The 22,267-nt window shown below is 41.8% G+C and overlaps 1 protein-coding gene across 1 annotated transcript; it reads right to left on the bottom strand.

Annotated features, from left to right (window-relative positions):
- Positions 1-348: 348 nt before the first annotated feature.
- Positions 349-18,515, bottom strand: LOC306838173 (neurexophilin-1-like). The gene is made up of 2 exons (XM_079366189.1): positions 18,028-18,515; positions 349-5,152 (listed from the first exon to the last, which is right to left on the bottom strand). The coding sequence occupies exons 1-2, from the start codon at positions 18,082-18,084 to the stop codon at positions 4,379-4,381; spliced, it is 831 nt and encodes a 276-aa protein (XP_079222315.1). The 5' UTR covers positions 18,085-18,515; the 3' UTR covers positions 349-4,378.
- Positions 18,516-22,267: the final 3,752 nt, after the last annotated feature.

Raw genomic sequence — 22,267 nt, 5'->3', positions numbered from 1 at the left:
TGATGCAGTTGTTCGTGTGCCGGTGTAGACATTTGACCCACTCTGCTGCTCACACAGATTTCACATTAACCTCAATCCAGCTTCCTTCCAAATTAGATTTCTATTCTTCTGTCTCCGTGTTGACTTATTTGCCTCCCTTTCATCATCTCCGGCAAGGTTATCCCCAGGCAGGAAGCACTTTTATGGGAACAAGGGGCAGGGAGAGGGGAGGGCTGCCTTTGCCTCCAGCCATGCCGTAATCTGTCTTATTTAAAGGCATGTTGTGAGCTGAATGTTTGAACCCATCCCCTCGTTAACAGTTGTCTGCGATTTAATTAAGAAGTAGAATGAATTTAATGTCAGTTACATCCTTAAATGAACAGGGAGCACAGAGACGAACAACAAAGAAAGCAAAGAGTGAGAGAGCGGGGAGAGGAAAAGAGAGAGGAGGCTAATTAGGGAATCGAGTTGTGTTCAAGCATCATTTCCAGTTGAAACATTTCCTTCCCCTTCTCTCTTTCAACCCCATTTTCCCTCTCTGCTCCTTTTTTTCCCTCTCCTTCTGTTTCTCCTCTCTCTGCATGTATATCTGCCAGAGCCCTTGGCACAAAAAAAAAAAAAACCCAAAAACTGTCACATCTTTTCTTTGCCGTAGGCGCACACAGTATGGGTATGCAAATATGGGGGGGGAAAATGAGACTTGAACATTGTTGACACTCTTCCTACACATAAAGCACAAGCAGGTATAATATTTAAGTCTATATCTCCACAATTGAAGTGGTTCAAGTAGTTTTTTTCTGGCACTTTATTGATTTTTAGAATGTTGAAAACCACAGTAAATGCCATCATATCATCCATACAGTATATCATCAATATGACATAGAAAAACAAAACCCATGAGGAACTAAAAAATAAAACAGACGACCTCCACTTCATGACCCACAGTTAAATACAACTTTATTCAGATCTGAGGACTCTTAGTTTTTTATATATATATCTATATATACTGTATGTAGATTTTTCTTTTTGACAGTCCCGTTTTGATAATATTCTTTGCTGAGTGGACCAGAGTTCTCCAGCAGTCTGTAAGGCCAAATATCCACATGTCTCTTGGCACTAGATGGGTCAACAGTAAGGCTGCTACAGTAACAACATGGTCCACCCCACAGCAACATGACTGACTCTGGCCTTTTTTTTAAGGTCGCCCTGGAGAGGCGGAGAGGGTGGAGTCTCGGTGAGAGTATTGCTGTAAATCTGAGAGAATCGGTAAGGAGCCGGGTGAGGGATTCTTCCGGAAACGTCACACGTCATGTGTGCTTCTTGTTTCTACATCAGTTCAATACTCCAACACGTGTGAGGATCCAGCTTCTCTCTGGATGCCCTGCGTGATAAAAGGAAGGGGAGTATTAAGGTTACTGGGGTGCATCTGTGTTGGGCAGTCCATTGGCATGCTCTCAAGGAGATCTCATGTTTGCACAATCCACTGGGCTTATGTAAGATGCTTTGAACATGAGAGAGGAAAATACCTAAACCAGCACAACTTAAAACTGTGTTTGCACACACATTTGTTTGATGGGATCCAGATGGAGAGAGAAATAGAAAGAGGAGAAGAGAGGGTAGTTCTCAGTGCTCTGCGTTAAGCTCACAGAGATTAGCCAGCTCAGATCAGTGCTGTGCACAGGAGGGTGGGCGGGGCAGCGGTGAGGAACTACCCACAGCAGGGTTCAATACCAGGGTAAGGGACGCAGAGAGGGTATGAGGGTCAGTCAACCGGGTTACACATACAGGGGACAGGGGAGAGAAGACAGAAAAAAAATGCTACATAGATGAGAAACAGGCAGATGTATCGAGAAGAAAGGGGCAGATGGAGCTGGAGGATGAGGAAATGGATGAACTCTTTAGAAGGCGTGCACTTAGCCTTTAAACTACAGATGTTTTTTTTTTTTAGGTTAATTTCCCTGTAATTAAAATTGGAACTTATATTCAGATTTGACAACTAATTGAGGTAAAAAAGTTGGGCACAATTGAACACACTACTGCTCAGAATCATCGCGCCCATGGGATGGATGGAAGAAGAGACATTGTTCCACATGTGCTGGTGGATATGCAATCGATGCATCCAGCAGAAAAAGAAACGATTCTTAGACATGTTTCATGAGGTTGGTTTCAGATGCTGCCAATTCCTCATCTATATGTATACTGCATGTTGCACTGGGACTCTTTGTGTTGACTTTCAAATAAATACTGCATAATCACGTACTGTGACATGGCAGAAATGAGAGTGTGTCTCGACAAGCTTTCTTGGAGTCGGCGCTCTGATTGATGGTTGCCTTTTTAAGAAAATCGAATCTGTTTGCAAGACACTTGCACAAAACCAGGAGCCAGATATGTTTCAGGATGCATGAAGGAAATATAACAAGAGAGAGCAGAGGTTTGACTCAGCCACATAAGCAGCATGTTACATTCCTGCAGGTGCTGTCAGTCTCCGGCAGAATTGCCTGTGCCCTGCTGCCATTGCTCGTGGCTACCCCCGTCTTTAAGAGTGAATTAAAAACTCCGAGCTCTGATGATCGCATTCATAGGTCTTTGTTGCTATCTTTAGACTTCTTAGCGACTCTTCTCTCTCTCTCTCTCTCTCTCTCACACACTGAGCAGCGGAGACCATGCATTTATGTCTGGCCTTATGCTTCCCCCCACAGGAGGACACTTTTCACTTTTCAGCAATTCAACGCCCACCTGAGACAACACTGCTCGATATCGGCTTTATCCGCTGATATCATATCGAATTAGCATCAAAACGGTTATCTTATCTTGCCGGTTAATGACTCTTCACACCTGTCTTGCAACATCGTTAATGAACTGAAAAGTCATTGTGTCCTTATAAGCAGGACAGGGTTAACCTCTCGGCACACATCCTACCTATTTCATAGCTCCATTGTGAGCTCCTCTCCACTGATAATATTTGTGAACGCAACATGAGATGGGCCAGCCTGTGGCCATTTATCTTAATGAGAGCAGTTAACTCTGCTTTGGCTGCCAGCTCAAAGCGAAAAAAAAAAAAAAAAAAATCCCTCGCAACAATTCTTCTGATTGTCCTCTTATCCACCCACTGTCTTGATTTTTAGGAATACAATTCACCCTCTCGTTGAAACCTTAATTAGTTCTAAAGGAGATTAAATTATATGCAATTATTATGATAATATTTTCATTTATGCAAGATAACGGGACGCCGTTAGTGAACACAGCATTTGTCGGGAGAGAGCAATCTCCCGCACACAGTCAAAGTTATCAAGGCGTGAAATCAGGAATCCTGACGGCAACAAAATGTAATCTTTTTCATACAGAGGGGACAATAGAAGGAGCTGCATACTCTACATCTCCTTCTCCACTTTAATTAAAACAGCTCACTGAATCTCTCTCCCCCACCTCTCACTCTCTCCCCTTTCTCTCTTAAGTATGGAGGGCCAATTCTATCCCTGTGCAGAATCTAGTTATTTCCTTTGCACTGAACTTGTCTTTAGCTCTACTCCTAAATCTTTGTTGAACACGTTTTTTTTTGTTTTTTTTCGTCAATTGTATTAGGGGGTTTTTTTTCTTCCTACTTTCCTTTTTCGAGGTATATAATAATAAAGGTTGTTTGCTTGAAGTATGATGTAATTAGATTTGGCAGATTGCAAAGTCCAACACTACACAGTGAAAATGCCATGATGGGATGCTTACATGTGAAATAAAACAGTTGAAAGCATGCCCAGTGATAGGATACTTTACGTGTGACCCAAAAGATCCTGCGACTGCTTGCACTTTACATTCATCTGCTCTCAGTATGAGGAAGAGGACATTCCTTGGGTGCTATTTGAAAGTCATCTTTGCCATCACAGTGTACAATGTTAAGTACTGTTGCGATGTTTGCAATAACGTCTGGATTTGTCCACAACTCTCTTGTGAGCCTTATCAGAGAAGTTAAAGTGTTCTTTTGCTGTAAATACTGCCTTGTGTCTTTGCAAAATGGTGATTACAAGAACATTCAACATTAACAAATGACTGAATGGAGGGGAGAAATAGCTGGCGAGAAAGTTGGCATTACGAAACAGGATTGAGGTAAGAATGTGCGTGTTGGCGGTTTTTGAATTTCAGTACCAGTCCCAGTTAATGAATGCTGCTGTTTTGCATTCCAAATGCCTCTTCATCTGCATATGGTAGTTTTAGTTTTGCATATATGTTTTTACATCTTACAGAAGTCAGGCTACAAAAAGGGCTTTTTTTAAGGTATCTTCTGCCACCGTGGCATTAAGGATGATTCCCAGCCCTCGTTTCCTCCTCTTATGTTGCAGTCACTTCTTCTCACCCTCACTTTTTTTTCTTCACCTCTCCCACCTCTCCTCACCCCCCTACAAGCACTCTAACCCGAGGGCAGATAGGGCATCTCATTGTGGTAGTTGTAGTCCGGGCAGACTTTCTGGACCAGACGGTAGTCCGTACTGTAGAAGGAAATGTAGATGCAGATAACCTTAAAAGGCTTGGAGCAGATCCAGGACACGTGGCTCTGGATCTGCTCCTGAAAGCAGGTTTTGGAGGGGTCATAGTTGCACAGCGACGTGCGCTTGCTGCGATCCACCTTTTCATAGTCAACGCGGCAGTTGAAGATCTTTGAGTCCTTTGGGTAGACCACGCTCTGGCGCTCCAGGTCGAACTCAACCGCCTTGACGGGTGGCACCAGGCTCACTGAGATGTTTCCCTGGCCTGTGGAGTTGTGTCGGAAGTAGACGCTGAATGTGCCGTTGCCATGATCCACAATCTTGCCGGTGATCAGCAGATTTAGCCTCACCGTCTTGATGTTGGAGTAGAAGTCTCCCCAGCCAAACATCTTCTTGAACTTGCCAGTCTTGACGATTGGTCGCCGTTTGACTCTAGAGCTGGAAGCATCTGGTTTGAGCAGGTCGCTGCCCAACATCTCCCAGAACTCCTGTTTGGAAAACTCCTGTTTGGAAAAAGGGACCGGTGACCGGTAGGGGAGCTCCAGAGAAGTTGTGTTAGCCGCTCTGCTCTTACTGTGAAGCATCCAGCGGCTCAGGGGCGAGAGTGGAGTCTGCCCACTCAGGAGGCCCACCGTCTTGGAGGAGTCGTCTGAAGAGCTCTTGGGGCTAGCGGAGTCGTCTTCTTGACTAAGGGCCACCTGAAGTGTGTGGGTGGTGGAGGAAGGGAATGGAAGAAGAAAACAGAAAAAGAAAGTAGGCAGTTATTAGCAAGGTGGAAAGAAAAGTGGACAGAAAAGAAATTAAAGGTCTAATCAATACTTAATTTACCTTTCAGTCCTCTACTAGTAGTAGTCCTGACATTCTATCAATGTTTTATATAGGCTGATATTTTTCAGGTATTTCTATTATTACATTCTTTTGTTTACCTCTGCTGTGGGAGAAAATACTCCTTTATGTCTGGTCTTCACAAAGCCGATGTAATTCCCTAAGCCCCCCAGTAATGGGCTCATATGCCTCCTTCAAACTACTGCTGGAGCCAGTGGGATCAAAGAACAGATTCAAACAGAAAATCCACGCCAAAACACAATCCACGCAAAGTGTGTTATACCTGGGTGGCGTCTGGGCAGTTTAATCAATATTTCTAAGGGAGGACAATTTTTCAAAGGCTGTACTACTCTATAACAATAAAGCACTATCATTAAGAGATGCTTTATAAAGTTGTTTCTCTGACAGCGGAGGTTAGAAGTAAACAGATGCACTTTAAAGAGTTTTAATGTAACAAAAAGAGCAGAATTGGGGCTTTAAAAGTGCAATTTCAATGTTTTTTTTCTTCTCTTGAATCTCCTTTTTTCCTGGAACAAAGTCAGAAAAGGTCACTTGAAGATCTTCTAACTGGAGAGAAACTGTTCTTTAATGAAGAAACGTGAAGTACAAAGTAGATATAGCTGTGTTCTGTGTTTTAAAACACAGCTTTTTATTACTGCAGCTCTGTTGAGTTGGTCTCAATGCTTGGGGGAGAAGTGGCCTTGCGTGTGTGAGTGTGAAATAGAAGTAATGAGTAAGTACTCAACAGTAATAATACAGTATGTTATTAGCAGATTATGTTGAATGTTCCATGGAAGTATTGTTCTGTCCTTTTGAATTTGACATTGGGGAAAGCGCACACACGCACACACATGCCAGTTATGTATTTAAAGCTGTAGTAAACGTGAACAATAAGTGATGCAAACGTGAAAGGAAAGATGTGTATCTGTGTCTAGCGTGCACTATACCCAGGGAGATTTTACAGCCATGCATAATGCATGCATTTCTGTCTGTGCTGTGATCCATCTACTGTTTTGACTGCCAGGGCTTCCTTACACAGGCTTAGTCTGGATTATTAAGTCTGACTCATTTTTATTCCATTTATGCAGGTTTTTCAAGCTCACTCAGATTTGTTCACTTGCTCGGCAGTCAGTCAGCAATATTGATTTTCTGTCCCCGGGAAAAAAAACAAAAACGTGCATTTCCTTCCATAACAACGTGGATCACATTTCAGCTGCCTGTGCGAAGGGTTTTCCCGCTGAGGTGGTTGCGGTTTGGTGTTTGGACTCATATGAGAAGGGTCAATTTTTCCCTTAATCTGATCTTTTTTTTTTTTCTTTTAAACCTCAGAGACCATGGACCCATTGCTCTAGTTACCTTTCTAATGCAAAACTAGACTACCAGAGTCAGTAATGAAGCACACAATTTGAAGCTTGAGACATATTTATTTTAAGCCTTTATATTTGTTTGGGTTTTTTCCTGAGAGTTTGAGCTAAGGACATAAAGGATAACTTTAATGACAGATAAATCCTTCCCCATGGTGCTTATAGAGGACTAGTCTGTGTTTGATTTCTCTTGCTCACTGAGCTGGCAGCTGCTGGGCACAGAGGGTAGCTCTCTGCTAGCATAAGAGCCCCTGTGGTGTCCTACAAAAAGCCCCTTTAGGATTCACGAAAAAATATTTCGCTCTCGATTTCTCTCAAACTCCCCCTTACTTCAAAAACCCTCATAACTTTTCCACTTCATCAACAGTGACACTCCTCGTCTTAAGTCACCCAAAGACGGCAATAAATCTGTGTCATAGCAAAAAACATAATGCAGTTTCCTTTGTTGTAACTGACATACTGAACCAGGCGTTCCTGTCTATCTGCGGCTCAGCTGCAGGAGCAGAAATGAAGGGATTGTGTGAGCATTGTGCTATTGTTACACAGAATATTTAAGCGTCTAGCTGGCGGAGTCAGATTCAGTGAGCAGTGTCATTGTCAAAGACAAATGAGCTTAAAACGGCTCTGAGGAAATGAAGAAATAAAACAATTACAAATGACATGCAGTGTGGATGTCGAAACCTCCACTTTGCTTTTAAATACTTGTGTGCTTTATTTCTTTTTGTTCAGCTCCATGTAATAAGTAGACTGTGGAGTCATTTTTCACACACCATCTGCATGTTTTTCAACACGAGGCGATCTGCTCAGCAATGCATTGTGAAGGTCACAGAGGTCAAGAATTTTACAGCAGCAGGCAACATTTTGTCATCATTAAATATTACAACCATCTCTACTTCTCTGCTCCATTCTGAAAATCTGCAAACTGCTACAGCTCTCTCGCCACTCTGCGTTTAACTAGGAGAGTATATGAGGTGTAAGATTGAACTATCAGCCAGCTTTGACTTTTGCAATGTAAGCAGGTTGAAATTAGTGTTGAAGCACCCTCGAGTCCACTGTTTCCTTCAAACTCCCAAAAGATGAATTCATTTTAGTGGTGTATTTTCATATATTACCATGCATAGAAACAGACTGTATTGTTAACAGCTGAGTGATATCATATCTGCTTTGGGTATTTTTGCCACTCACTCTTTAATATTAAAAATACAGTGCAAGAAGTCATCCTTTGATGGTGCACCACAAATATTGTTTTTTTTTTTTTTCAGTCGCCAGCATTGTAACATTAAAGAAGTGTTTTAATGAGTTTCCAAAATGTGTAACAGCAAGGTGTTTCTGCAGTAATGTCAAGGGTATGCTGTGCACTGGGTCACACTCAAATATTCGCCATCTCCATAGACTTACATGGCGGAGTGTTTCTTTGAAAGGCTACAACAAGTTGCAGGCGACTAAGTTTGTTTTGTTTCATGAAGCTTGGCAAGATGCATCCCAGCTTTAAGTACTGAAGGCAAAGTGTGGGCGATGGGCAATCGGGTCTGAGAGAGGGGGCGGAGGTTCAGGGTGATTTTGTCATTTGTCATGTGCGCTAAGTGAGTCAGTGAAACGGCTGGAGAGGATGGGAGGTGGCTGCGGGCTCCGTCGCTGTGGTAATTGTGAGTCATTCAGCCTCAGTGAGCACAGGCCCCAGGCCTCTCTCCCAGCAGGGGACGCAGGGAGGGGAGCCATCCGCACAAGCCTGCCAGCTCCACAGGCAATAATCAGCCTGTTACAGTGACAGGTACAACGTTTTAACCCCACTGCCCCTGGTGACTCAAGAACACTATGGCCATACTGTAGCACAGAGATCAGGGAGCCACTTAACTGGAATCTGAGCCATAACTGTTTGAGAAGCAGGGGACGGGTAAAAAAACAACGAGTGTCTCCACCAAAAAAAGTAGGTTATATTTCCAAATAGGACCCACACCTCAAGACTTACTGTAAAGCTTTATGTTCCTAAAAACACATAAAGGGTTTGCAGCTATTCTAAAGCCGGGGACTATATCTTCGATGGAACCACAACATTAATTACATGATACATCAGTATCAGCTTAGATCTTCTTTGGTTTAAGCCAACACGAAAGCTTTTGAATGCAGATGTGTTGTTTGTCCAGAGTTTACAATAGGCTGAGCTGTCTGCAGCATCAGAGCGTATATGGAAGTAGAATTTTCTGGAAAGGACAGGCCATATGTAGCCATTGTCCTGGTTACCAGGGTGAGGAGTCCTTACTCCACATGATTAGTTGGATGAAAAAGAGCTATTGTGACAACACGAATGCCTTTCTGAAGAGTTCAAAGATTTATAACGAGAAGCGGCGGGGCCATCCGAACAAACAAGGCGGTGCTCGATAGGCAAAAATAAGCTGGGTGCTGTTTTGTCCCTCATTTCATTGCATGCTCCCTCGTATGCTTTTTCCTCATTTGGAACACTCGAAAACAGCAATGGCACAAAAAAAGATGTGCCCAAGGCTATATAATTATGAGGAGTTAACAAACCAAACTTTTACCCAGTAGCTTCGTGTCTGAAGCTAAAACAAGAGTTCACCTTGAGCTTAGTCGTCATTATCTTGTATATATATATATGTGCATGAAATCACTACATTTAACGATACATTTAAACAACAGTCATAACTTAACTCCTAAATAACCAAACAGAGATTCACTTTGTGATGTGTATTTATGTCTCTACCATGTTATGTGTTATGAAATAGTGTTTTAATGGATTCTTGATCTTGGCTAAAGTAACGTGATTGATTGTCTGATTGATTTAACACAGGGAACCCGTCTATAGAGCCACCCAGCGGGCCTGAAAGCATGTGCTCATCCTGCCAGCTAACAAGTTCAATAAGCACTCCATTTCCTCAGACTGTTGAGTTGAAATCTTCATCTCTAATAGGACATCAATTTTTAATTAAAGAACCCAGGCATCTCCGATTTAAGTGTTCGTCAATGCTATCTATCTATTTTTTTTATCTGTCTCCTCTGCACGTCTCCAGATCTAATATGCTCACTGCAGGAGACTTCTCTGTTACATGATTAAAGTCTGAAAATGGCGGTGGCCTTATAACTAATTATTCTTCTGGCTAGTGTGGATCCAGGAGGAGGTGAGGGAGAGAAAGGTAATTTCACAAGAAACAAGCCATTTGACTCTTAATGAATAATTTACTCCTTCTTCTTGGGGGTCATCGGAGCTCAGATCTGCGGTGGGTGAGCACTATCACCGACTCTTTTTTATTCTAAACTCTTAACTCACAATCTATTCTTTTATTTCAGTGTCCTCGTGCTGCATTCAGCTCCATTTGGACAGATTCACGTGTGCGGTCCCTGTGGATTCATGGGCTCATTTTGTATGCTCAGAGAGAAGCCGGGCTCTGAATTGGCTATCAAATTTTTACATTATAAGATATTGACAAGTTGCAGGGAAGGTGAAGAGGGGGAGGCAGGGGTGTTTTTTTTTCTCTTGGCGAGAGTGAGGAGAAGAACGAGGGCTGATGGGACGGAGCTGATTACAGTGCTGAAACAGTATTCACACCTGTCTAGTAAAAGCTGGAAGGACTCTCTACTGTCTTATGAAGGTTCACGTGAATGCTGCCTGATCAATGGCTGTAGCCTGATTTATAGTTTCAGCTCGAGTTATTATTTCAAACCTAAACCAAAAAGCAGTTGAGCTATTCCTTCTTTCTCATTAATAACTGCTTGAGCAACACGTTTACTTTAATTTAGCAAGTAAAGATGCAAGACAGTCAAACCAAGACAATGGTTTGATTTTGCAGCTGCCAGAAACGGTGTAATTGTGTAAAAGGGCACAGTTCACACTTATGCATAAGTAAAAGGGAAATAATACTCCATTAGGAGAATACAGATGTGATTGTACCCAGAATACTTTGAGACCCAGTCACGTTGGCGACATTTACATGCCTGCCAGATGTGTCTCCATTTGTATGGCGAGCACGAGCGCATCCTCGATTGCTTTGAAGCTCCATCTAACATCACAGGTTGCATTCAGAGTACAAAGCCTCCAAACACATCCACTGCTGCCACACGGCTAGGACAGCAGTAGAAAGTGTCACAGCGAGCACCTTCTCTGTGTCGAACTTTTTTTTTTTCCTGCCGAGCTGAAGTCTTTCACAGATAAAACCGTGTGAGCAACAAAGTGAAATCTGATCACAAGTGCTCACATGTTAAATGTCCCAAACGCCTCCTGCCAGCAGGTGTGAACCACAGTCCAGCTCAACTGGATGATAAGACACCAGAGAAGCTGCTAGGCGTGAGCTTTTAAATTTCCCAACTTTTCAAATATGCCCTTTCCAAAGAGATCACTATATTTGTTTAAATGACTTGAAGTAACTTGTAAGAGCAGATGATCATTGAACATATTCTCATTGCGGCCAATTACCTCTGATTTAAGACACAGGACGGGAAGCTTAAACGAAGCATTATGAATATATGAAGCCTACTATTTTCAAAGCTGTAATTCACTTTTTAAAATTGAGAAATCTACCCAGTTATGACCATTTCACAACTTTTAGATATATCAGTATCCGATAAGACATTAATGTTGACAACAGCTAATGTTGCCATTCAGCCAAGTACGAGTTCATTTCTGTTTGAGTGAAAGTGGTTCCAAGACACAATAAGAAAAAAAGTGGTTTTTGAGCTTCTCACCTTGACTATGTGGTCAGAGAGGAATGCCCGTCAAGTGAAAACAGTAAATGTTTTTGATAGTTTTTCCACAACCTAACTATGAAGCAGAGATTATCCAAAGCTCACTAGACCTTAAATGTCGAGGCGACAGAGAACTTTATCGTTTGGGACACTCTAAAACACTTCTGTATTTTTTAATGAACTAACTAAAATTCAATGTTGTGCTATAGGTCATCAAACTTCTCACTAATTGAAAACACCAGAAATCTTAACGGGGTCAATGTGATTCGGGCCGTAAACAATCGCACCACTGCTCATACTGACATTTCCTGAGGTAATAAAGGTTGAAATAATTGCCAGTCATTGCTGTCCTATATTCTGCCACGCCGCATTTTCAAATCAATACAGAAATCCATGTTCGCTGCAAAAAGGAAAATGTTCCTATTATCCTTTTCCTTAAAACGTTCTGCTTTCAAGCCCAGCCAAAATCCCTGATCTTTGGGGCTTTTGCAGCGCTTTAATTGGAATCCCCCCGTAAGGACCCTCAGCGTGCCTCGTCTGGACATGTGCACCACCCTGACCCTGAAAATCACTGAAGCCTCACCGGGCAGCACGCTGGTGAACTGCACACTCTATGTTCATTCACGCAGAACAGACTGTTTACAGATTGTAAGAGAATTGAGAATATAAATGGGCTTTAGCTCTGGTGTTTTATCCAGCGGCTGCAGCCACACCGCTTTGAGGTCAACGTGAACCACAGGGGCCTGCGGCATCAGAAAAACTCATTGACAGCCTGGTGTTCACCCCCTTTTAATAAAGCCAACCTCCCCTGCTCCCATATCGCCTTCTTCTTAGATTGTTTTCGATGCTTTCAGATCTTAAAACGATAAAAAACGTCTCTCTATATTGACACTGTCTATAACGTTTTCTTACTGCAGCAGAAAAAAACTTTTACTATTGTCAGTTCTTGTAGAAGCTCTGTGAAAATCAAAACATCTGTTATGGATTTTTTTTCCATCCTTAGTTATTCCTCTGTGTGAAAGTCAAGCGCATCTTTATCTGGATCCCTCGGGAGTTACACCCACTCATTCCACCCAAGGCTACGAGTCATTTTTCTTTAAGCTGTGCTCTGTAATCCACCCTTCACTATCGGAAACCAGCAGAGAAACCTACATATTCTTTTTTTTTTTTTTTTCCAGGATTTACTCTGTCTCCCTTGCTGTCTTATAGGGAGCAGTGCCACAGTAAATTGTGCAGCGTTCGGAGCAGACAGAGTATTCCGTCTCAGGACAGCTCGGCGCTTCAATATGAAGGGCTGTCAGTGTGTCAGGGAGCATGCTTTCTCTCTGTCTGTCTCTCTACGACTCCTTCTCTGTCTGCCGGGAGCCTGTGGGGGAGGGGGGGTGAGGGGGAGGAGGAGAGGGAGGGAGATGTTGAAGACAAGGGGGAGGCGGGGGTTCCCGGCTGAGGTGAACCTCTGGGGTCCTTCTCGCTGTGGTCCTGAATAACTCAATCTGTTTTACAGAACAGGCAGGTCTAGCGCTGCTCATCCGCTGCTTCTTCAGGGTCATGTATTGGATTCATGTTCATGATGGTTGGTTTCGTGTTTGATCATTGGCTGTGTATTTGAACTCTAAAAAAGTAACTATAGTCAAAAGTAGTCCTTAACCACACTGAAAAGATGAATATTAGGATTCCAAGGACACATTACAATCAACATATAATTGATGATCGGCAGTGCTGATCAGTTTATCTTTCACAAGGCCGGGCATTCGTTGAGGTTTGGCAGAGCATGAATTTTTCAGCTTGGACTCATCTCCAGCTCTATTGTGTTCTAAACTTCACTTATTCAACTTATCTTCCTACAACATTTGACCTTGTTGCCCTTTACGTGCTTACATAAACCATTTGGAGTTGCTTTACTGTTTTAAATGTGTTGCCTTTGTCAAAGCATTTGCATTCTGTGAAATGGATATTGCTATTAGTGCTATCTTACAATCCTGATAACGTCACAATTTATTGGACAGACCTAACATAGCCTGAATGAATATTATGCTGCTATCAGTTAGAAGCATCATATGCCAGGAGTTGTCCTACTAGGCGTATATTTATATTAAGTGTACAAGCATGCTGATAAATGTTTGTTTTTTAATGACCTTTGGCCGTAATGTGGCTTCTGTCATACACAACAGGAGGAGGGGAGAAGGATCAAATTTTAACAACAATTGTTTACTCATCCAAGCGATGCTGCAGTTAGTCTGCATCACCATCACCTTGTCTCTCTGGAGCACAGACTTCATCAGCACAATTACACTCTCATACCGTCAAGTAAAATGAAAGGCGTTTTCTTACAATCGAATGAAAGTTTCACGATTGTAATAATTGTATTTAGCGTGGTGTTTCATGTTATTTAAACAAGCAATAAAGCATCTTATTCTGCATCTGATTGAGAGGAAGTCACAACATGACTCCCACACGAGGGGAGCCGTTATGATTCTTTCTCAACTCTCAGGGAAAGCCAGGTCCCCCGTACAATAAACCATTTTTTTTGTTGCTCTCATAGCTCTTCTTCTTGATTGAAATTCGACATCTATGAATGACTTTTGAATTTGTCTGCGTTGTGTGTGTATGGGGGGGGGGGGCGTAAGGAAGAGATGGGAAGCTTATGAGCTCTGACAGGCCGATTGCAACGATGATGGGAGAGAGAGGAAGACTCCAGAGAGTGAGAACGCCCAAAAAGAAGAAGAAGAAAAAAAAAATTAGCATTCACTCTGCGGCTGCTAGATCACATTTGCGTCTGCGTGCAATATGTGCTGTGTGAGACGGGGAAGGTTTTTCCTATTTGTTTTCTCAGGATTCGAGGTGGTATCTCCGCTCAGCTGGGGAAGAATCTTGCTGGACAAGGTCAGCGACCCTGCGAGGAGGACAGGTATCTAAGAAACATAAATGTGAGAGATTGTGACAGGCCAACAACAAAACTATAGGAGTCTGATGTAGTTAGAATGACCTCTTTTTGATAATCTTGCAGTTTTGTGTCGTCACAGAGTAGTTTAAGATTTGAATGCCTTTCTGAGTCTCAGTTGTTGTTGTTGTGCTGTTATGATCCATCACTGTTGTGCTTTCTGTGCAGCCTCATCACAATCGCTTCTTTGTGAGTGTAAGAATATTCTTTTGTTTTTAATTGACACGCTGAGCTTCAACAAATGACTTTCCTTGCTGACAGCAAAGTCAAATGAAGGATGGCAGTAAAAAGTTGAACGTGTGTTTCAGTGCTGATTTGCACAAGCTTTGCGTTTTCTTGATTTGTACATTACCTACATTCAAAGTAATGAGAGTAGAGCATAAACCTTGGTCAATGTGTTTGATTCTTTTCCAGGAATTAATTCAGCGTAAAAAAAAAGAGCAAGCAGAGGTGAAATTCAAACTAGCAAGCATGACGACCATTTCTGCATCTTGACCGAAAACAATCACAGGAGCATAAAGCCTGCGTGTCTCTCACGGCCACGCGGGGGCTACCTGGGGCTCATCTGTTCTAGAAAATTCTGTAGTGAAAGAGAAACAGTGAGTGTGCACGGAGGACCGGGCTTCACATGAAGGTTACAGGACAAGCAAGGCCATAAAACCGCACAAACGTGAAAAGATGCTTTTTATTTATTTTTATTTTTTTTTTAGTGCGATCATGTATATTTTTTGCAAACATTAATTCCACCTTGTGCACTCTTTTTTGAGAAATAGCAAACAACACTTTATCCAGACATTGATGAAGCGCAAACCTTTACTCCAAGGTAAAGTGGCGTGATTTGGAGTAATTGAGGGGGGAGGAGGGGAGTGCAGTTCGCTGAAGCAGACAAGTTCAGTGCTCTGTTCAGGGTCACTTCATTCTTCATTTAATAGTTATTCCGATTATTAAACATTTTGTTCACCTTATCCCTGCAAGACTTCACCAACTGCTCTTCAGGATTCAGATTGTCGATCTTGTGCTGTACTGCAGTAGTAATTATGCGTGGATTAGGCGTATTTTCTTGGATGATTTTGAGCAGAAGGAAGAAAGAATGTGTCATGACTGTCAATGAGGCAGATGTTTAACTTGTTTTGTTTTTTTTTAGCTCCATATCAGCTTTATCTTTACCTCTCTCACTGACTCACACTTGCTTTGCCTTCACACCTCTCTGCACCTGCTCTGTCTGTTTTCAGCATGTGAACTTATCTCATAAAGGCACCTGTCTCTCCTCAGTTTAGCGTGTCTGTTAGTGATGGCCTTATGAAGACATGTTTTAAACTTTATCAACTGTAAGGAAAGATAATCATCAATAATGGTCAGACCTTTTCATTCATAAATTGCCCAAAAAACATTTTTTCCATCTTCCAACAACTGAAACTCAACCAAAAGCCCATTTGAGTTAAAAGCTCCTCCACAAATGATTCACTTTATATCAGCGACTTGGTTCACTGAAACAAATCCAGCTCGAAGAGATGAAAAATAACTCCAAAACATAACTTCTCAAGCAGTCAATTATACAATTGAGATGGTTTATTACTATTCATAAGCCTCCATTGGAATCAGAATAATTAACAACTGAGACAGATCATTCATCACCCATAGAGCAGGCAGAGCGGCACCCTGTGCTAACAGTCGACTGTATGAGGAGTCGTTGGAAAAAGGCCCCTCGAGACCTGCGGCCTCTATTACAACCAAAATAATCCAGATTGGATTTTAATGCATAGTCGGCTTATGTGATTATTAATCATTGCTCTGTTCCATAATAAAAAGTTAGTTCATTTATTAATTGCTGTATAATTTATCAATGTCGCGGGGCTAATGAATTACCCAGAATCTCTTGCTGAGGGACGTGAAGTACGCTTTTTTTTTAGAGCTGCATGGTATGCAGAGAGAGAAAACCCCAATTAATTTCACTATCATTAGGCACAGACCTTCGATGTTACAACTAGAAGCCCTGCAGCACATAAAAATGCTCCCAGACAACACAAGAGTGTGTGTTAAGCCTATTATCCCAAACCCTTGTATCTAGTTATACAACGGCTGAAAAGGCGCTCATCCCCCCATATTTTAAATCAGCGTGTGGTCTCTTCTTCCCTTGCAGATCTGTTGAATGGGCTCCGTCTCAGTCAAATAAATCTGTGTGTGTTTAGTCTTTCACTCTCCAATGGGCCATTACTTCATCCTGAGCACCTCAATAATACCTTCATATGAAAAGCACAAGGTCGTCCTTGAAGGGACCTAGACACAATCGGGTGCATCAAACAAGCACACAACTTTACTTTAACATTTCCTGACTGTACTTTTTATCCTTTGTTTTTTTGGGGGGGTTTTTTTGGAGCTGGGCCCCTGTGTTACTCAGCCCCGGGCTTTCCGAGCAGAAGGATGTTCCAGTTTTTCTCTCCTGTGAATCAAGAGCGGATTTCTCATTAAAGGCTGCTTTTTAATAAAACTGCAGGCAAACATGAAAGAGGAGCTGCTGATCCAAATTTGATTGTAGGGTTACATAACGGTGGGAAGTATTCATTAAGACTACAGACAGCTCAACATCTGGTGTTATAGGTCAGTGAGGGCCCAAAGGAGGGTGTTAAAATTTAGGTAGTTGCCTTTTCTATTGAAACTGTATTTATTTGTGTTTATTTGTATATATATATATATATATATATATATATATATATATACTGGTCTGAGGGCATCACTTAATTCAAGGGTATTTCACCACAGTATGAATTCTGTATTTGACCTAGTCTAACTCCAAAGGGGGAGAGAACAGAATAAAGACTTTACCAGAGGAGAAAAAACTTCCCATCTTTCGGTAGATGTTTGATAAAGCCCACCATCCTCTGCCTTAAATGCCATAAAAAAGCTGGTAAAAAATAGCTGATGGAAATATTGTGTTTTTTAAGCCAGATGTATGGGCTTGTGCTGTATATCGGACAGTCATTTACCCAGGGACAAGCTCCAATAAACTTGATTCACTGAATACAAATGAAACCGAAGCTATGACATTCTTTTTCTTCAATGTTTTGGCACTGTTTGTTTTGCCTTTGCCTTTTGCCTAAGATGGACGGCTGCCTTCGCTTGTGCTTTCATTTATTTGCATTTATAATGTAATCATTTAGGAGAAAACTTGAGCATGCCGTTACATACTTTTAATGGACTCAATAAGTTGATGAATTATAAGTTATAACACTGATGTGGCTATGCGCAAAGCGCAGGGCACACTGATGACGGACAGCGGCGGCACCTTGCACTACGCACGCTGTCAGCTCGAGTGTCCGCTGGGAATAGTGATAGTCAACTTGCCGTACCTGAGCTGATTAGGTTCAGAGGGAATGTTATTGACTTAATTATTCTCAATTATGGCTGAAATAAAACAGAGGTTTGCAAAAAAGAAAAATCTAAAGCAGTGTACAGGTCAAAGCAGACTCGAAATATCTCTGCATCTCTGAGAGAGACACCAACGACCTGTACGTGTCTTCATCGTCATATTACCTGCATCATTACAGCTTTCAATGTTTATTTATGCATGTTGTAAACAACACAGTTATGTCTACTTAAATGTGCGAGTTTAGAAGTTTTGGGTGAAAATGGGGTGCAGGTACCGTGTCATTCCCGGTCGCGCAGGTAGAAGGTGTTGCATCGATTAAAAAAAAAGGTAATTTGCAAGAAGATGCGTGCAGCTAGCAATGTGACTTTACTCTTTTCTTACCAAACAAGCGGTTCCATTGAGGAGGAGTAGGATGAAGCCGCGATTGGGACGCATCATTCCGGCGCGTAAAAACCCTCAGCTCCACCTCCCCGGTCGCAAAAAGCAATACTATAAAAAAAGAACTCCTGCACACGGGCTTCTCCTCCTTCAGGAAGATGCTCTACCTCCGACACAAGATCCCTCTCTGCTGACGCACGGTCCCATGTCCAACACAGGATGAGCTGGAGCTTCCAAAAACCTAAAAAAAATCACCTGGGCACCCCCCCTTTTTTCTGTCTGTTCTTGAACCGATCCCGGGTTTGAGTCAGATTAGTTGTGGTAGGAGAAATCCATGAATACACAGCAGACTGTTAACATCCAAGCAAACAAATGAAGGGATCCCAGCTTGGAGAGAAACGACTGAGAAGTGTGAAGATCATATCTGGAGTGGAGATCCTGAGCTGCAGCCTCCTGCACAAACTGAGCGATGCTGAGACTGGCAACAACGAACACACACGTTTTAACAGTTTCTACTCCCTCTCTCCTCCTGCCTGTGTGTGCCTCTCTCTTCTCTCTCCCCTTTTCTCCCTCTCTCCCCCTCCCTTATCCCTACAGAATCTCCCTCTATCTATCCTGTATCTTTTGCATTCTCAATTTTATTACTTTTCCACTTAAGTCTTGCTGAAAATGAAGAGCATTAAACGCACACAACGTACCACAAAACATATTCTACTGTGTCTGTATTCCAATCCCATTCCTATATTTTTGACATCTTTTTAACCAATCCACTTTGAGCATTTCTCATTACCAAGCCTGACATGGATTCATCACTGTGGGTGGAAATCATTGACTGAGAAAGAGTGGGTCTGTTTTCCCATCATAATTGTCACAACAAACAACAGCTCCAATGTCGTACTAAGGAATCCTGATCCTCCTCCTGCAGGCTGCTACGTTCCCACTTTGTCCAGCTAGTGAGGAGAATCGATGGATGCTGTGAGCTGACCGTCTCCTCAGCGGGGTGTGATTAATAAAGACTTTCCCCCCAATAACACACAGTTCATTAGGAGCAGGTTAATGGACTGAAATGCAAGATATCACTATGCAGGCTTCCCTGGCTCCCAACGGCTCCATTTATGCTTAATTAGACTCATAGATGGGCTTCTCCTCTACTTTCTTTCCACTCTCTGCTTTCCTTCTCACTAACATCTTTATCTCTCCGTCACCAGGTCACCACCTTTTCTATCACAGTGATTTTGTCTTTGGATCAACCCCATTTGAAACCTCTTGATCTGCTGCTTTTTTTTTTTTTTTTTGCGCCTGCTGATAAAGCTTGTGCTGTTATCTGATTGCTGCTGGTGCAAAAGGGTTAATTGAGCCGAGTTCAGGGGTTAATCGGCTCGACAGGAGTAACGCTGAGGGATCTGACCCCGAGAGGTGAAAGGGTCAGGGCCTCTGAGGGGTCACCAAAGGGGAGGAGGCCCCCTGTGTGACTCAGGCATGAAAGAGTTTGGGTGCAGACTGTGGGCACACATATTCCCTGCTCATTATCATGCAGTAGATGCTGATGAAAGATGGGAATGAGCTCATCGCCTTAGAAGGTTGCCTGATGTCTCTCTCTCCCTCTCTCTCACTTTCATTTTTTATTTTAATTTTTTTTTTCAGATTATTTCAGACTCCAAACATGCCTTTGTATGATTCCAGCCAGCCTGTTCAGTTGCCCAGGGTATGAGGGAGCTCTCTGGGAGAGGAAACGGCAAACCCATAAAGGGAGATCCGCTCCCCGGTCCACAATCTGAAGAAAAACAGCAACCATAACAAAACTCCTTTTAAAACGCAGCACGTTCACTCTTACATACACGCACACACACACACACACACACACACACACACACACACACACACACACACACACACAAACAGTCACTCTTGCACAAAATTACAGGGCCCTAACTCAGTCTGTGTTTTCTCTGGGGACCAGCAAAGGCAAGCGACTGCTATTTTTTACTCACTTGGAAGAAGAAGAAAAAAAAAAAGCGGTGTGGATGCTAAGACACTCATCATTTGACATCCAAGATCGACCTATCTTAATGTCATTTCACAGACAAGTCACATCAGCGTGACAAATAGGAATCCGTGTTTGTATATTTCCTTTTTATTCCACTCTCCTGCCAAACTCCAACAATTGTGCTCAATCATTGCATTGCTTGACACGTAATCCTATTTCACAGTATAATTCAGTTTGAATGAGGAGCTGCAGGCAGCAGACAGCCCTGTGAGATGTCAGAGGCCGGGACAGCACAGTTAATACATGAGAATGTGCTGCCCTCTAGTGTCTTCAGTCTCTCCTGCAGCTCCAGGATGGAGACGACATATTATTGGAGGAGATCATTTAAAGGTGGCATTCCCTAAAAATGTCAAATGAAGCCATTTTTTATTTAGTATTACTACTTATTTATCATACAGGTAGTTCTGGTTTGGGATGAAAATTACATGAAATCACAAAAATATTAAAGAATTTTATTTACTTTTTCATTCTTAAATAGCTTAATTTTTAACTTTACAAGTGTTGAGCATCTATGTTATGGAGAACGTTTCTTATTTCATTCAGTTTCAGTATATACATTAAACATTATCAATAGTTTTTGAAGTGATTGTGTTTATTATTTTTTTCTTTCTAAATAGCTTTACACTGTTCCTTATGGAAATCACCATGTGTTTGAGTGCACTGTGATTGACCTTTAGAGCGCTCTACACTTTAATTAACTGAAAACTTTAAAGACTTTGTTCAAGTAAATAACTCATAAAGCATAGGGCATAGTGATTTACATTTCTCACTAACTAGCATTGCATGCTAATTAATGCAATTAAGTGTGTTTATGCAATGCTTTATTTGGAGGCAAAGGTTTTTATTTCTTAATCATACAAATGTATAATGAAAGCAATCCAATTTATCATCCCAAACGGAGTCTGAAGTGTTGGATGCAAACTTTTATAAACTTTACATGTAAAGGAACAAGTGAATAAATCAGTGTTCGGGACTCATACGCAACTAACACAGATAGCACCAATTCAAGTCTTAAGGATTAGAGTTTAAGATCAAGTTTATTTGATTGTAACTCGATGTCTATACATACAAACAGCAAAATGAAAAGGCATTTCTCTGGACTAGTGCGCATAAGAAAACAAATAAAGAACTCGCCATATACACACATAAAGAGACTCCTACTGTTTAAAACAATGCGTTCAGTGTAAGAATTCAAATTACACTGAGAAGTACAAAACTATTTAAAACAGTGAAAAAGAGATCAGTGGACATTACCTTTGCAATGTTTTTTTTCCCCTTGTCATTCGGTGTTTAAACTTCTTGCTTGCTTAAACTTGATTATTTGGGTTTCATTCAGCTTTGTTAGTATGCAAATGCTATTAGAAATATTGCCATCCCAAAACCTGATAAGATGAACCAAAGCTAAGTGATGATAGGTGAGAAACTGTTTGTTTTAATTTAGAGTGTGCTGCCCTTACAAACACCTAACACTTGTACGATTCTTTAACCCATGTCGTCAAACTTACAATCCATATGTGACGCACATGTACATGCTGGACGTGCACCACTTGCCTCAGTGCAACAGCATGTATCCAGATGTGATTGAAGAAAAGGCAAAGACTGATATCTCCAACAGCCACTAGGGGTTGCTGTAAGAACAGGAATCCTCTACATTTCTTTTCACTGGGCTTTTGGAATTCCTGAGAATATCAATAACCACCCGTCACATATAAGAGATGGTTGACAACATAACATCTTACAGTGTTTCTTCTCTCTGTTGGTCAGTGTATAATGGTTAAAAGGAACATTATCTGTATGTTTCTGGCTTCTGTTACTAGTTTAATACATACAAAAAATATCAAGCTCCATTTTTTTCTTGATTTAGTCCAAAGTACGATGGTATCTAAATCTTAAAACATGCAGAATATAAAGCCAGAGAGGGAGACATGTTTGTCAATAAATGTCAGAGAACCCTAGTCATAACTTTTTCTTTCTCTGCCCCAGCTTTTTCTGCCTCTCTATTCTTCGATCTCAATCTATAATCCTCAGAGAAATAAATATACAGCACACTTCAGGACAACACTGGGCTGATTGAATCTCCGCCATAGAGAAGTCAGTCATCTCATCCTCTTCTAATCAATATCTTTCTTGAAAAGAGCAAAGGGCACGAAAAGAGAATAGCTCAGGAGAGAAGCAGCAGTGATGACAGACTTCTGG

This window comes from Symphodus melops (assembly GCF_947650265.1).
Source record: "Symphodus melops genome assembly, chromosome: 17".
Classification (NCBI taxonomy): domain Eukaryota; kingdom Metazoa; phylum Chordata; class Actinopteri; order Labriformes; family Labridae; genus Symphodus; species Symphodus melops.
The sequence above is the reverse complement of the archived record's forward strand: the minus strand, read 5'-3'. Positions and strand labels throughout refer to the sequence as shown.